The sequence below is a fragment of the Heptranchias perlo genome, chromosome 2 (assembly GCF_035084215.1).
Source record: "Heptranchias perlo isolate sHepPer1 chromosome 2, sHepPer1.hap1, whole genome shotgun sequence".
NCBI lineage: Eukaryota > Metazoa > Chordata > Chondrichthyes > Hexanchiformes > Hexanchidae > Heptranchias > Heptranchias perlo.
The window spans coordinates 118446352-118463304 of record NC_090326.1 but is presented as its reverse complement, the minus strand read 5'-3'; the positions used below and the strand labels follow the sequence as shown (position 1 = coordinate 118463304).

The 16953-nt window shown below is 38.5% G+C and overlaps 1 protein-coding gene across 4 annotated transcripts in view; it reads left to right on the top strand.

Moving 5' to 3' along the window:
• Positions 1 to 16953, top strand: part of ankib1a (ankyrin repeat and IBR domain containing 1a) — an 89834-nt gene extending 72881 nt beyond the window's left edge. For 2 of the 4 annotated variants that reach the window (XM_068006410.1, XM_068006402.1), the window contains exons 18-21: positions 2058 to 2109; positions 11007 to 11115; positions 12836 to 12966; positions 14107 to 16953. In XM_068006410.1, the coding sequence (XP_067862511.1) occupies positions 2058 to 2109; positions 11007 to 11115; positions 12836 to 12966; positions 14107 to 14847 (1033 nt within the window). In that variant the 3' untranslated portion in view covers positions 14848 to 16953. Of the gene's footprint in view, positions 1 to 2057; positions 2110 to 2526; positions 2558 to 11006; positions 11116 to 12835; positions 12967 to 14106 lie in introns of all 4 variants that reach the window. The other 2 variants (XM_068006418.1, XM_068006429.1) reach the window with 2 other exon arrangements.

Genomic DNA, 16953 nt, shown 5'->3' with positions numbered 1-16953 from the left:
AAATCTCATCCAAACATAAAATTTAGCAAAAGGAAGTGCCCTGCATTCTTTGTGCGCAGTATGCTAACTTGTATGTTAACAGTGTATGCTGCACACACCAGATTACTGGTATGTAGTGATAAATATGGGTACAATTTTTTACCCCTTATTTTTCCGCTTCTGGACAAAGACTAAAATTTGGGCTCAATCTGTAAATTTTCTTTTTAAAACAGAAAAATAGGTTCAACATTTTTGGCTTAAATTTAGATCAGTTCACCTAATTTAGAATCATAGAAAGATTACAGCACAGAAAGGCCATTTGGCCCATCGAGTCCACGCCAGCTCTATGCAAGAGCAATCCAGCTAGTGCCAGTCCCCCACCCTATTCCCGTAGCCTTGCAAATTTTTTCCTTTCATTTACTTATCCAGTTCCCTTTTGAAGGCCATGATTGAATTTTCCTCCACTACCCCCTCGGGCATGCAGTCCAGATACTAACCACTCGCTGTGTTTTTTAAAAAAAAGTTTTTCCTCATGTCGTCTTTGGTCAATCGCCTTAAATCTATGCCCTCTGGTTCTTGACCCTTCCGCCAATGGGAACAGTTTCTCTCTATCTACTCTGTCTAGACCTTTCATGATTTTTGAATACCTCTATCAAATCTCCTCGCAACCTTCTCTGCTCCAATGAGAACAATCCCAGCTTCTCCAGTCTATCCACGTAACTAACGTCCCTCATCACTGGAATCATTCTTGTAAAACTCTTCTGCATCCTCTCTAAGGCCTTCACATCTTTCTTAAAGTGCGGTGCCCAGAGCTGGACACACTATTCCACTTGTGACCGAACCAGTGTTTTATTAAGGTTCAACATAACTTCCTAACTTTTCTACTCTGTGCCTCTATTTATGGAGCCCAGGACCCCGTATGCTTTTTTTTAACCGCTTTCTCAACCTGCCCTGCCACCTTCAATGATTTGTGCACATTTACCCCCAAATCACTCTGTTCCTGTACCCCTTTTAGAATTGTGCCCTCTAGTTTATATTGCCTCTCCTCGTTCTTCCTACTTCGCATTTTATTTGCGTTAAATTTCATCTGCCACGTGTCCGCCCATTTCACCAGCCTATCTATATCCTCTTGAAGTCTATCACTATCCTCCTCACTGTTCACTACACTTCCAAGTTTTCTGTCATCTGCAGATTTGGAAATTTTGCCCTGTACACCCAAGTCCAAGTCATTAATATATATCAATAAAAGCAGTGGTCCCAGCACCGACCCCTGGCGATCACCACTGTACACCTCCCTCCAGTCTGAAAAACAACCGTTTACCACTACTCTCTGTTTCTTGTCACTTAGACAACTCTGTATCCATGTTGCTACTACCCCTTTTATTCCATGGGCCATAATCTTGATGACAAGCCATGCGTCACTTGATCAAATGCCTTTTGAAAGTCCATATACACCACATCAACCGCATTGCCCTCATCGACCCTCTCTGTTACCTCTTCAAAAAACTCTACCAAGTTAGTTAAACATGATTTGCCTTTAACAAATCCATGCTAGCTTTCTCTGATCAATCTACACTTGTTCTAGTGACTGCTAATTCTGTGCCGGATTATCATTTTTAAAATTTTCCCCACCACCAAGGTTAAACTGGCCTATAGTTTGTCCTTGCACCCTTTTTTGAACAAGGGTGTAATTTAAATAACTTAATAACGGATAAGTGTTTGGTTGAAGTTTCAACTTGAAAGTTTTACAGAAACTTAGTTGCATTGAATGTTATTTGTATCCTCTGTTTGGACTGGGAAGATATTTAATATCACTCAAATTAGCAAAGTGCTTTTATAAGAAATGTTGGTGCACAGTTTCTTGCTTTTACAGTATTAGCCCTCAATTATACTTTAAATGGTACATTTATTCATTAAAAGTCATAGCGCAATAGAATATTTTACTTTAAAACAATCTAATGAATTACAAATGTTGGTCCTTAGTTCAAAAACTGTTATTATTGGCTACCCATGTAAATCAGTTAACATTAAGTAACTGTCACTATCACATTGACAGAATTTTGAATTGTTTGTTACAGTTTTGCTGGTGGAACCTGGGATTGGGAATATTTAGGTTTTGCATCACCTGAGGTAGGTATATACTGCTTGCGGTTATGACATAGCCCTTTCAATGCAGAGTTTTTAGGAGGACCTTTATTTAAAGGAGCTATCCTGAATAGGTGATGATAGTGAATGGTGCCACCAATTCTGCTGCTAACAACCATTATTTTAAAAATGTAGAATTTTGTTTTACCTTGCATTAACTAAAAAGAACACTTCTCTCCATGCCAGGCTTGTCTGCATCAACACACCATTTCTGCAGCCTGACTCCATTTCTATAAGCAGCGCTTGGTTTAGAGACAGACACAGTAGGCTCACTACTTCTATCTGTCGCTGTGCCCAACCCTGGAAGACCACGTAGGCCAGGTGCCAACCTTTTGCGGGTGTGCTATTCTAAAAATAATTTTTTTTTTTACTTTTTATTTCTTTATGCAAAACGGCCTGCAGGTATGGAGGACAAGACGTAGAAGGCCTGCAGGTAAGGGTTTTTACAGTTTATTTTTAAAAGCCTGTTTAGGCTGTAATTATACAGGACAGCTCCTTTAAGTGACTTCCATTCCAATCTTTGATTCTAGTTGTGTTGCTTCTCTTTGAGATAATGACAACTGTCGAAATGTGCTATCAACCCACCATCAAAGTATTCATTTACTTTATTCTAGACTCATCCAAACAGTTTTTTCCTTACAGTATCATTTTCTGATCCAACACTTATTTATTTGAAATGGAATTGCAGCATTTATACACAAGCGTTTCTGGGTAGTGCATTGAGTATAGATTTATTTATGTATAAAAACTTGGAGAGTGAGCTCCCAGTGTTACAACAGGTTAGTATATCAAAGAACCCTAGACTGGAGCACTGGATGTAGAATCATATCCATTATTCTTTATGCAATACGGTAAGTGCCAAACTTGCCCAGCCATCAATGAGGTGCTGAGAATAACTAGACTTTTTTTGCAGAAGTCTAAGAATTTGATTCCACAAACATGCATTGAATGTCACATGTTGCTTGCCCTATTGACCCTCAGCTCTTCTTGAAGATGATTTCTAATCGCAGGACAGATTGTTAAATGTGTGACAAATGCACCATCCTACCTACATCATTTTCAGGGCTAGTTCACACTGCATAGTATTACTTTATTAGTTCCCATTGGCATTTCAGATTTTTTTCTTTTTGATTATGATTTTGGAATGTTTTCTTTTAATTCATAAGGTGAATAAAATCATTAGCATGAAATTTTTGAATGTTTCACTGTCATGAATAGACATCGCTGTGGAAAAATTGACATGTCTGCATCAAGTCAAATCTTACACTTGAGTGGTTGCTGTGCTAACTGAATTGGAATATATAGGATTGAGAGTTATGCTACTGAAGGGAACATAACAGATTTGTTTGAAAGAACTGATTTTACAATTAAGTTGATGAAAATAGTTTGGTTATATTTGGGTAAGTTAAATCTAGCTTGGGCTTGGCATCAGTTAGTTTGTTGAACGATATGGATGCATTAAATGTTTTTTTAATGTTTGTAAAAATAATGTGAAAATGTAATTATTAGAGGAGGGCTGTTCAGTTCCTCCACCACATCTAAATGTGACTAGGTTCAGCTTTTCTACATGCGTTATGAAGATAATTTATTACAGTCTGCTGAAGCTTTTTAAGGTAATTTTTTACTTCCCAGTGGTCTAGTTCATTGTTGTGATGTGGAGATGCCGGTGATGGACTGGGGTGGACAAATGTAAGGAATCTTACAACACCAGGTTATAGTCCAACAATTTTATTTTAAAATCACAAGCTTTCGGAGATTATCTCCTTCGTCAGGTGAGATTATCTCCTTCCTCACCTGACGAAGGAGATAATCTCCGAAAGCTTGTGATTTTAGTTCATTGTTGTTCAATGTTAACCATCAGCCACATGTGGCTAATTGGGAATCCAGATGTAGCTAATTGTATTTTTGATAAAAATGAGTCATCGAAACCATTGGGCATATGATATCAACACTCATTTGCATGGTGTACTTGAGCCTTTTTGTGTGTTTGTTGATAGTGGTAAGATGAAAAGCAGAGTGTGCAAGTTTTTTTTGATCATTGTGTGTACTTTACTTCCTTAGTTAAGATAAGACATTAAAACATAAATAGAAGTAGGAGTAGGCCATATGGCCCCTCGAGCCTGTTCCGCCATTCAATAAGATCATGGCTGATCTTTTACCTCAACTTCACTCAGAGGGTTGTGAATCTTTGGAATTCTCTACCCCAGAGGGCTGTGGATGCTGCATCGTTGAGTATATTCACAGCTGTGAGAGACAGATTTTTGGGTTCTAGGGGAATCAAGGGATATGGGGATTGGGCAGGAAAGTGGAGTTGAGGTTGAAGATCAGCTATGATCGTATTGAATGGCGGAGGGCCGTTTGGCCTACTCCTGCTCCTATTTCGTATGTTATTTTCTAACTCCACTTTCCTACTCTATCCCCATATTCCTTGATTCCTTTGGTATCCAAAAATCTATTGATCTCAGTCTTGAATATTCTCTATGACTGGAATTCTCTACCCCAGAGTGCTGTGTATGCTCAAAGATTCACAACCCTCTGAGTGAAGAAATTTCTCCTCATCTCGATCCTAAATGGCCGATCCCTTACCTTGACGATAACCCCTACTTCTAGACACTCCAGCTAGGGGAAATAGCCTCTCAGCATCTACCCTGTCAAGTTCTTTAAGAATTTTATACGTTTCAATGAGATCACCTCTCATTCTTCTTATCTCCAGTGAGTATGGGCCCATTCTACTTAATCTCTCCTCGTAGGACAACCCTCTCATCCCAGGAATCAATCTAGTGAACCTTTGTTGCACCGCCTCTAAGGCAAATATATCCTTAGATTTTATTGCTGTTGTCAAGCAACTGAAGCATGCCAGTGACCCGTTCTTCAGTGTATCTTCATCATGCATTTCTGCATATTAGTTGCCTCACACGCAACATATCACAGGTTGAATATTAACTTTCTGCTGGCCAGTTTCTTAAGGTACTGGTGAATGTGTTTTCCATGGCACACTTCATATGTCCAGTAAGATCCAATCCTGTAAGAGCAACTGCTCTGTTTGGAGTGGTTCCAATAGCTCACCAGGCTGTAGGCCTTTGTAATCATGTTCTTCATTGTGGTCTCTGTTTCCAGTTCATGGCAACATACATTTGTATCTTTCATTTCCACTGTAGCCATTCTTGGGCTTTCAGGTTATCTTATCAAAAGATCGGGGACTGTCTGGAGGTCTTTGCTTTATCCTCCCCCACATGGTCCCAATGTCTCGAGTAATGGCCAAGCTATCAAATACAGTTTTCTCATTTGATCAGTATATAGAAACACATGTCTCCAAGCAAAAGCCATCAATTAACTATTCTCAACTACAGTTTCTGACTTTCACTAGATTGTACATTTATAACAGATTGATATCTTCTGGTAAATCATGCCCAGCTAATTTATTTACCTATAATCACCCAGGGCGATGACTTTAGAAAAGTCCTCTTTTGGTGGGTAATTTCTCTGTTTCGATCTTATATTCTCAATCGCTACCTCTCATCCAATTTTACACATCCCATATTACCATTTCATCTCATTCACAAGCCCTGAAGGAACTTCACTGTCCAATACAATATTTACATTTATGGTTATTGACTCAATTATTTATTTTACTTAAATTCTTCTTGAACCACATTTCTTTATCCCTATTCCAGAGAGCAGTATTGTTGGACTGACAGGACTTGTCAATGTACAATTTTATTTTCCCTGCAAAATACTTTCTTCCTTGATACACAGCATTGGACAGGCACCATTTACACTGGAATCCTTTTTATTTTAAAAGATAATTTGATTATCTTCTTAAACTACAGGTAAATTCTCCCTTCTCGAGTGCTTGAACAGCAAGTCATATCAGTTTTATCTTATCAATTCCAATTTCAGAAACAAATTATATCCAGGCTTTGTGGTTTTACAGTAGAGACAGAAGTGCTTGCAATTACTTTTGGCAAAATGTTTTCAAAAGAGGAAAAGCAACTTGGTCAAGGCTGATTGCTTTTCCTTCTCTATGTAATTTTGAATTTTCAAAATCTAAGTCTTAGTCAGATATCTGCCAACGTCTGCAGATAAGATCTTAAGTGCTTAACATCACTGGATCATTTACTGCACCAACACTTGGGTCCTGAAAACCCACAGTCCCCTGTTTAAAAGAAACACAGAAAATCCATTGTGGCTGTTCTTGAGAGCCTAAGGGGTTAAAAACAACAGTTCATTTTTTTTTCTTCTGCCACCCTTTATCCTGGGACCAGAGAGAACTCCACACATGTTTCAATGAATGAATCTAATCACCCCACTCCAGGAGGAGTAGTCAGCAAAGGGAGCACACAAATTATGCCCAATATTTCACGTGGGGAAATAGCCACACAAATTAAGAAATGCAAAGGTTGTTGCTTGGTGAATTAAGAACAGATGTCTGTGTCCTTGGAAGGGGTTAACTTCTTTGCAGAAAAATAAACAACTCACCTAACGTGCGTCAACACAGCTTGCACGTAAATTTTTTTTAAAACTTTCGTGTCTGGGACGATAATACTTTAGTTTGTTCATCTCAGTTTTAGTTAGTCCAAAATTTCCAGATTGTTATAGGGACAGGAGATTAAGTTTCACTTCTTCCACATTAATTGAAGGACGCGTTAGCCTTCACAGCTAAACAAAATCTTTGTAACATTACACAAAAGAGAGCACAAAGCAAACATTGAAAAGAAAGCACTAACACAGGCTTTTAAAACCAAGCACATATAAGAACATAAGAGATAGGAGCTGAAGTAGGCCATTCAGTGATCATGGCTGATCTGATTCTGGCCTCAACTCCACTTTCCCACCTGTTCCCCATATCCTTTGACTCCCTTGCTGATCAAAAATTTATCTAACTCAGCCTTGAATATATTCAATGACTCACCCTCCACTGCTTTTTGGGGCAAAGAATTCCAAAGGTTCACAAACCTCAGAGAAGAAATTTCTCCTCATCTCCATCTTAAATGGGAAACCCCTTATTCTGAGACTATGCCTCCTGGTTCGAGATTCCCCCATGAGGGGAAACATCCTCTCAGCATTTACCCTCTTAAGCCCCCTCAGAATCTTATGTTTCAATAAGATCTCCCCTCATTCTTCTAAACTCCAGTGAATATAGGCCCAACCTGCTCAACCTTTCCTCATAAGAAAACCCTTCCATATCTGGAATCCACCTAGTGAACCTTCTCTGAACAGCCTCCAATGCAAGTATATCCTTCCTTAAATAAGGGGACCAAAACTGTATGCAGTACTCTCGGAGTGGTCTCACCAGCACCCTGTACAGTTGTAGCATGACTTCCTGCTTTTATACTCCATCCCCCTTGAAATAAAGGCCAATATTCCATTTGCTTTCCCAATTACTTGCTGCACCTATATGCTAATTTTTTATGTTTCATATACGAGGGTACCCAGATCCCTCCAAACCGGAGCATTCTGTAGTCTTTCTCCATTTATTTAATATTTTGCTTTTTTATTCTTCCTACCAAAGTGGTTGACTTTACATTTTCCCACATTATACTCCATCTGCCAATTTTTTTGCCCACTCACTTAACCTATCTATATCCCTTTGCAGACTCCTTATGTCCTCTTCACAACTTACTTTTCCACCTATCTTTGTATCATCAGCAAATTTGGCCACAATACACTCGCTTCCTTCATCCAAGTCATTGATATAGATTGTAAATAGTTGAGGCCCCAGCACTGATCCCTGCGGCACCCCACTAGTTACAGATTGCCATCCTGAAAATGGCCCCTTTATCCCGACACTCTTTTCTGTTTGTTAGCCAATTTTCTATCCATACTAATATTACCCCCAACGCCATGAGCTCTTACCTTGTGCAGTAATCTTTTATGCGGCACCTTATCGAATGCCTTTTGGAAATCCAAATATACTGCATCTACTGGTTCCCCTTTATCCACCCTGCCCGTTACTTCCTTAAAGAACTCTAATAAATTTGTCAAACACGATTTCCCTTTCATAAAACCATGTTGACTTTCCTTGATTTTATTTTGAGCCTCTAAATGTCCTGCTACTACTTCCTTAATAATTGATTTTTTTTTTATTAGCATTTTCCCAATTTTTTTTAAATTTGTTCATGGGATGTGGGTGTCACTGGCAAGGTCAGCATTTATTGCTTATGACACATGTTAGGCTAATTGGCCTATAGTTACCTGCTATCTGTCTTATTCCCTTCTTGAATAGTGGTGTTACATTTGCGGTTTTCTAATCCGCTGGGACCTTGTCAGAATCTAGTGAATTTTGGAAGATCACAACCAATGCATCCACTATCTCTGTAGCCACTTCGTTCAAGACCCTCTGATGCAAGCCATCGGGTCCACGGGACTTGTCAGCCTGCAGACCCAATAGTTTGCCTAGTACTTTTTCCCAAAGGTAGGGGAGTCTATAACGAGGGGGCATAGATTTAAGGTGAGAGGCGAGAGATACAAAAGGGTCCAGAGGGGCAATTTTTTCACTCAAAGGGTGGTGAGTGTCTGGAACGAGCTGCCAGAGGCAGTAGTAGAGGCGGGTACAATTTTGTCTTTTAAAAAGCATTTGGACAGTTACATGGGTAAGATGGGTATAGAGGGATATGGGCCAAAAGCAGGCAATTGGGACTAGCTTAGTGGTATAAACTGGGCGACATGGACATGTTGGGCCGAAGGGCCTGTTTCCATGTTGTAAACTTCTATGATTCTACTTTTTCTCTAGTGATTGTTTTTAGATCCTCCCTCCCCTTTGCTTCTTGATTATCTATTATTGGTATATTATTAGTGTCTTCTACTGTGAAGACAGATGCAAAATATCTGTTCAATGCCTCTGCCATTTCCTTGTTTTCCATTATTATTTCCACAGTCTCATTCTCTAAGGGACCTATACTTATTTTAGCTACTCTCTTCCTTTTTATATACTTGTAAAAGTTCTTACTGTCAGTTTTTATATTTCTTGCTAGTTTACTCCCAAAATCTATTTTCTCCCTCTTTTTAATCCTCCTTTGCCAGATTCTAAAGTTTTCCCAGTCTTCGGGCTTACCAGTAATCTTTGCCACATTGTATGCCTTTTCTTTTAGCTTGATGCCATCCTTAACTTCCTTGGTTAGCCATGGTTGGTACACCCTTCTCGTGGAGTCTTTCCTTCTTACTGGGATATATTTTTGTTGAGAGTCATAAAATATCTTTTTGAATGTCTGCCACTGCTTATCCACAGTCATACCTTCTAATCTGTTTTCCCAGTACACTTTAGCCAACTCTGTCCTCATGCCATTGTAATTGCCCTTATTTAGGTTCAATACAGTAGTTTCAGATCCAAGATCCTCACTCTCAAACTGGATGTGAAATTCATCATATTATGATCACTGTTTCCTAAGGGATCCTTTACTTTGAGGTCTTTAATTAATCCTGTCTCGTTACCAGATCTAAAATGGCCTGTTTCCTGGTTGGTTCCACAACGTATTGTTCTAAGAAACAGAACCAAATATACTCTATGAACTCATCCCCAGGGCTACTTTTGCCAATTTGATTTGTTCAATCGATATGAAAGTTAAAATCGCCCATGATTATTGCATTACCTTTCTGTATCTGGTAATACTCTACTGATGTTTACATAATTTCTTACAGCCTCTGTCTGCTGTGAAAGGACTCATTTTAACTCCTCATCCTCCTGCACAATTTCTTTCCTTCTTGTTCCAACTCCTGTATTTTAACCACTTGTCTTCCTGCACAATTTCTTTCCCTCTTTTTTGCTTAGAACATAAACTATCTGTTGCACTTGCTATGGTTTATTCTTTTAACAGCTGGGTGAGGTGGGGGGGGGGAAATGACTATTCAGCAATTTCTATTAGACAACACTACGTGAGGTACTAGGCCATTCTGACCCAAAGGTTAACGATTCACTTCTTGGTCTGTACTATATCAGCTGATCACAGGAGCAATAGTTAGGGTGTTGCAATTGACCTTAGCATCTTTGGATTAAGGAAAGGAAGATGAAGTTCCCTCGCGTCTCCGCCCCCCCCCCCCCCCCCCCAAATCATCATCCAGTGACTTCCTACTAGAAAATATATGTGTGGTCATCAGCTGAGACCAGGATTGGCCTCCACTGTGATGCCCTCAACTCAAGCCTGCTGAGGCTCACTTGGCTAGCGTTATACATGAAGAATCGTCGCTTGGGTAAATTACCAAAGGCCTACTGTCATCTGTGGGACTGTACCCCAGCAAAAGTTGGAGCCTTTAGGAGAAAATAGGCTGGGGAAAGAGCTGAACATTTAAAAGGATTTTAATGTCAGCAGAAAAATATATGATGTGAAAATGTTTGCTTTTCTCAAGCTAAAGGATATGAGTCCTAAAATAATTTTAACTTTTACTAGTCGATCTCTCATGATATTGCTCACAGTGTCAAGACCACGTGTAGTCTTCAGATAAAGCAGGTATAGAGATCGGGGGAATCATTAGACCAGGACATGCAGACGTAATTTAATCACCATTTTGAAGCCGTACATTCTGTCCTTATTTTGATAATATACTTTGATTTTATGTTATTTATAGTTAAATAGCAAAACACACTATTGGGAAACAGAGCAGTGTGGTTGGTTGAAGCATAGGAGTTTCTGTACAGTACAGACTGAGGAGCTGGGAGATGCTACCGTGCCACCACTGGCAGGAGGTTGTAAATACAGCATGAAAAGTTTACATGAGCATTATTAATGTAAAGACATTTATAATGGGAAAAATTGACAGGAAGTAAAATTTTGTACACAAGAAGTGACCGCAGACATAAGATTTTTACTATATGATAGATGTATGTTCAACTGCTAGTACAATTTTTTTCTAAAAATGCTATTGTGTATTTCTTTACTTATATTTAGGAATATGCTGAATTTCAGTACAGACGGCGGCATAGACAACGACGACGAGATATGCATAGTCTTCGCAGTAACACTCCAGATCCTGAAGATCCTAGTGACAGTACAATAGGTAATAATAAGAGAGCAAATTAATTATTCTGATTTTCAAGTCTGCTGAACATTGATTTTTAAAAATTGAAGTACACACTTAACTTGTAGTGCTTCTGCAGACTAAGTGGTGGATTGAACTGGAACCTGGGTTCAAATCTGGGCCAGATTGATGGGATTAAAAATTTCACTCTGGCTGTAAAGCTCCTAATAAAACTTAGATTGGACAGTCTCAGCCCAGTTCTTGCTGAGGCTGCAACACAAAATTGCCTTTAATTTAGATGAAGTTGACAGTTATTGAGAAAATATGGGAAGTGAAAATGAAACACTGCCATAATTGGAATATTCCTCTTAGGTTGGGTCTTAAGGTACATTGTTGGGCAGTGTACAGGAAGTTTTATGCATTCTTATTCATGCTATATCTGAACTAGAAGTGTTTGTTAGTTGATAAAACCCCAGTCATATCCACTTTTATTAGCTCAAAATCCAATGTGTACTGGATTTTATTCTTAAGGCTGCCTGTAGGTTCGGGAAAATGAGAATTCTTCCTGGGCCGGTTGTTCAGTCTTCAGTTTTCAGTTCACACTCTGGCACTGAAACACACACTAATGTTTTAATATTAAATCTACTCAAATATCAGGGGTTACTTGGTCATGGTAATATTGGCTCTAAATTACAAAGTAAAAGCCTAAAATGTATAGTCATTTAAATAAAAACACACACGAGCCTCTTCCTCTTGTCTCATTTTTACAAACTCAACTTTGGCAAGCCTGTGTGCATGCAGTTGTCTTAAAGTATTTTCTGTTGCTATCTGAAATTTGCCACACAATATGTAAAATGGGTAGATTCCGGTACCCAAGGATCCTTAAGGCAATATCTTAGACCAATTCCTAAGCAGTTCTATAAAATAGTGTGTCAGCAGTTGTGCTGAATAGTAAGGGCAAGGAATAAATCATTTTTTTAAAGTTGTGCTGCATTTATACTTCATTATGTTGACCACAGAATAGTATAATATGAATTCACTCCTGGATTTCCCCACAATAATCTCCTGATCTCTGTGCCATTGGACAGGTTCTAGTTGGAAATTAGATGCTTCCCCTGTGGAAGTTGGTTACAGAGCAGCAGAAGTAGCAGTGGTCACCTGCTCAGTCAACCAGGGATTGGTATATGGCACTTGGAGACCTGAAGAAAGGATACAAAATAACTCGTTACTCTGCCCCTTCCTCCACCCATGCATAGGGAAAATTTACTAGGGTCCACGCCTCTAGTCTTTATCCAGTTGTGTGTGTGTGTTGAACATGCAATGCTCACCATTTTTATATACTTTATACTACACCCAATAACCATGCTGACCAGTTTTACTGCAGAAAGAAATTCTTGGCTACAAGAATTTCTTTCTGCAGTTACCAGCAATTTTGATTCTGTTGCACTAATAGAGAAAATCAGGACAGTGAATTCAGATTTAAACATAGGCTGTGTCTGCATCGTTTGTGATGGACATAGCTTAGTACTTTTAACGATGTTTGGTTTGAGCAAGACAACTTTTCAATTGCATTACATCTGAAAATCTCAACTATGCTTTGTCCAACGTTGACAGCTGTGGAAAAACATTTTGAGTCATACAGATCATTAATGAGATGTACTAGAGAACAATGGCATTCATTAACACCCATTCATACACCCCTTCAGTTTAGAGCCAAGAGTACTACAGCAGTTTCATTAACTTTGTTGCTTAATTACAGGTACCCAGGAAGGCAACAGCAGGCGGCATGGTACTTCCATGGTGAGTTCAGCATCTATGAGCATTCTGCACAGCTCTTCGCTTCATGACTATACCCCTGTCAGTCATTCTGAAAACCAGGACTCTTTGCAGGTACCTCTCGGTGCATTCCTCTTTCCTTCCACCATCTTTGCTTTGCTGCATGTTTTTAAAAAAAAATTAAAACATACATCTTTAACCCAATCACATTTGTTTTTTTTAAAATGTAATGTTCTACAGTGTTATGCTATCAAAGCTTTGGTACCTCATAACTAAACATTGTTTTGCCTTTGAGGGGGATCTATAGAAAAAAGATCCCTGCACAATCTAATTTGGGGTATTTAACTTTTTACAGCAGAGTTTGAGGTCAGTAACTTATACTTAAATCAACAATCTCAAACCTAGTTCTTGCCACCACAGAGACAGCAACCAAAAGTGAAGAACTGTGAGCTGGAAATTAACTTGATCCCTTCCTAGCAACCATCTCTTCTACAAAAAGTAAAAGCTGTTGAAGAGGGATAGCATGGAAAACTTTTTTTTGCATGTAATTAGTTCCTATGTACGTGTAGATTTTTTAAAAAAAATTATGGGCCATTGCAGCATTGAAGTAAGAGTGGGTACAGGTTCAGTTCCATTTGTAGAAAAATTTCGTATGAGTGTGTTTAATTTCTTTAGGTTCTCATTCCCTCTTACTGACCCCTCCATGACCTCCCACTTCTTTGAGTGTTACACATCATAGTGACCAGCTGCTAGTTCTCTGCAAAGGCTGCTCTGCTGGTGTAAGCTGAGCTGGAAGTTTATTATAACGTGAATATTGAACCTCACTATCTGGGTAAGTACCCACCTCTGCTCAACATCTCCCTGATGACCAACCAAGGTTAGAAACTTGCTGTATGGGGAAATGCAGTACTTTGCATCTGCCACTAGACCACCCTGCCATTTTGGACAAAAAGAACACTTCAGCGAACCCTTTTTCCCCACACTCCTGTATAATTATTAATGGTTTGTTTATGAACGATCCACAGAACTTGTGTTCTTATAGATTTGAACTTAAAGTGGATCTGTATCCCTAATCCTGTTTTACTTCGTGTGTGTTTCAAGCTAAATTCTGGTTTAGGTAGTCTGCTATATTTCATAGGTGGGATTCTGCCCTAACAGCTCAAATAGATTTTAATCCGCATATATGAATATATGGATGAAATATGTTGATAAAGTCTTGGCCATTGTTATGACACAATTGTTTCTTTTTGTTAGGCTTTGAGTTCCCTTGATGATGATGATCCAAATATCCTGCTAGCTATCCAGCTGTCTCTGCAAGACTCTGCCCTTGCTGTGGGAGGTGAGCCACAAGAATTCCTTAACAATGAGCTATCTTTAGGGGGCATCGGTACTTCCTTACCTTCAAGGCTCGATGCAGCCCAAAGAAGCACGGACAATGCTAGAGCTTTGAGCAACTCTCAGCTGATGAATTTGGAAGACAGCCTGATGAGACTTGGTACAAACAGTGATCCCTACCCCAGCAGATTTAGCAGCTCTCAGCCTTTTGATGTACACAGTAGATTCTTTTCATCCCTTGAAGGTACTGAATCCACAGATGCAGATCCTGCCATGAATGCAAATCTTCTTGGTAATATCATGGCCTGGTTCCATGACATGAATCCTCAGAGCATTGCATTAATCCCTTCAGCATCTTCTGAAACTGACATAAATTCACAGCAACTCGGCAGTGGAGAAGAACAAGAATCAAGCAGACTTGGGGAGAAGTTACTGAGCCTTCACGAGGACCATGCACTGTTTGAAGCTACAGTCATGAACGAAGGTAGAGGAACCCAAGTTGATGAAGCTTATTCTTTGGAAAGTACTGGTGCTACAAAATCTGAGCCACAGGCAGAAACATCAGGTCTGAGTGACAACAGAAGTGTAATACCGTTAGGTGATGACTCCCAGCAGAATAACTCATCAAATGAATGGGAAGAACAAATTCATTTAGTGTAACTGCAACAGCATAGGTATCTGTTGCAATCACTTGTGTGTCCCTATAGCTTAGATCAGCATGAACCCTAGGCTGGCACATAGAGTGTAGGAGTGCTGAAGAACCCAACAATGATAGCAAAAAGTTCATAAAAAGTTTGATCCCTCAAAAGGATATATCAGTTAGTTGTCAGTCTTGTATCAGTCCTTGAGTTTTTAATGAAGAACATAAATCTTTTAGATCCTTGGTCTTTATCTTATTGTACTTACCAACTAGCAATTCTAATGGATCTAGACTAAAGTAAAATTGCTGATGACAGAAACACATAAGTGAGGCTATCTTATCCTACAGTTTTGTAGGTATCATCTAGAAATGCACTATAGGGATCCTGTTGGAATACATATAAATTGATTGCAAAGGAAAATAAGCACTGCCTATTACAAATGAAATGTGGTGCCAAAACTTAAGCAGTTGAAACAAATTTAGTCTAACTTTAGTGCATTCAGCTTGTGCCTGCACTAGTCTGAACTAATCAAAACTCTTCAAAGCCATCTCCTGGAGGTGGCATCTTTTTGTGGAAATAGATGCTAATTAGAACTTGAGTAGCATGGTTGCTGCAGAAATGTAGCTTGCGCTTTGATTAACAGCGGTTGCTGTTTTAAAACAGTTTATTTAAAAAGAATCAGAAGTGGATATTAACTGGTGCACTGCGTTTGAACTCCACAGACACTTTATTGTAAGTGCAATCGTAGAGTCTTTTCCTCACTATACAGAAGTATTCTATTAAAAGCACTGTCAGTGCCACTGGTCTTAAGAAATAGACTTGAAATACAGGCTTAAGATTTCTTAAATGCAAAGCCATCCCTTATAGGCAAAAAATAAAAATGACATGAAAGCCACAACAATCACTTCAGACGCCTGGCCTACTCAGTCAGTCTATCATTGTGCCTTTGCCTGACCCACATGGTTGGTTGCCACATGTTTTTGAATCATCAGAGACTACCACTTTAAGATCAGACCAACACAAGTATGACTCTGAAATTACTTTAGCATACCATTGTTGCCAATTGTATTTTGGGAGGACAGTTTTGCATCATATATTGGGTATTGTTCTGTGGAATTTAGTAGTGGCAAGTTTCGCAGAATATTAGAATTTGGTTGGTGTACAAAAAATAATCAAGCTTTTCCAAGTACTAAATCATTATCTGGAAAAAAAACTTAATTGTGCTAATTTTTATTAGAAAAGTTTTTATTTTTAAAACCATCATGCTTTGAACCAAGTTGTTTTTTTTAACTTGGAGAATTTAATTCAGTTTTTAAAATTTGGAGCTTAATAAATATAAACCATGCAAAGCCCAAGATATGTAACTGGTTTAAGTTTGAAATGTTTCTCTTACAGTTAGGTTTTACCTTGAGTCAGTGTGTGACAACGTAGTGTTGTATTGAAGTAATTTCAGTTTGATATTGGAAATAAAAAGGATATGTATTACATGGCATTGAATATGTACTGCAAAGTTGAGATTTTTAAGGGTGTTGTATATGAAGTTAGTAGTTTTGTGGGGTTTTGTTTTTGTAAAACCATTGTTTAATTTGTGGAATTTGAACCATGGTCCATTCTGTGTAGTATTGGCTGTGCATGGTCATGAGGTCATTCAGATTCAAAATTGTATATTCTGTTACAAATTTTAAATGTCTTGGATTAATTTGAAAATCAAAAAAATTGCAGAACTATTTTTTAAGGCAGTGGGAATTTTATAATACTAAAGCCAACTGTTAACCTTGATTTATCAACAGAAATGTTACTATTTGCACTTTCATAGTACTATACTTGATACATTCCCTCTTTATATATGGATACAATAATATTTAGATGTTTGGCCAATGTAAAGTATCATTGAAAACTAACAGTTAAACTGATCAAAATTCACCTTTTTTTTGATTGGACACATTGTTCTAAAGAATTAAAATCTGCAAATCGTTTAACTTTGTAATAGGGTCACCTACCTGAATTTGTGAAGAGACTGTACTTTCATTTTTTCTTTCTTTCTCAAGCTCCTATAATTCTGTTTTAAATTTTGCAAGTCTAAGTATTCCTCTGAAGTCAAACAATAAAATCCAGTTCATTCTAA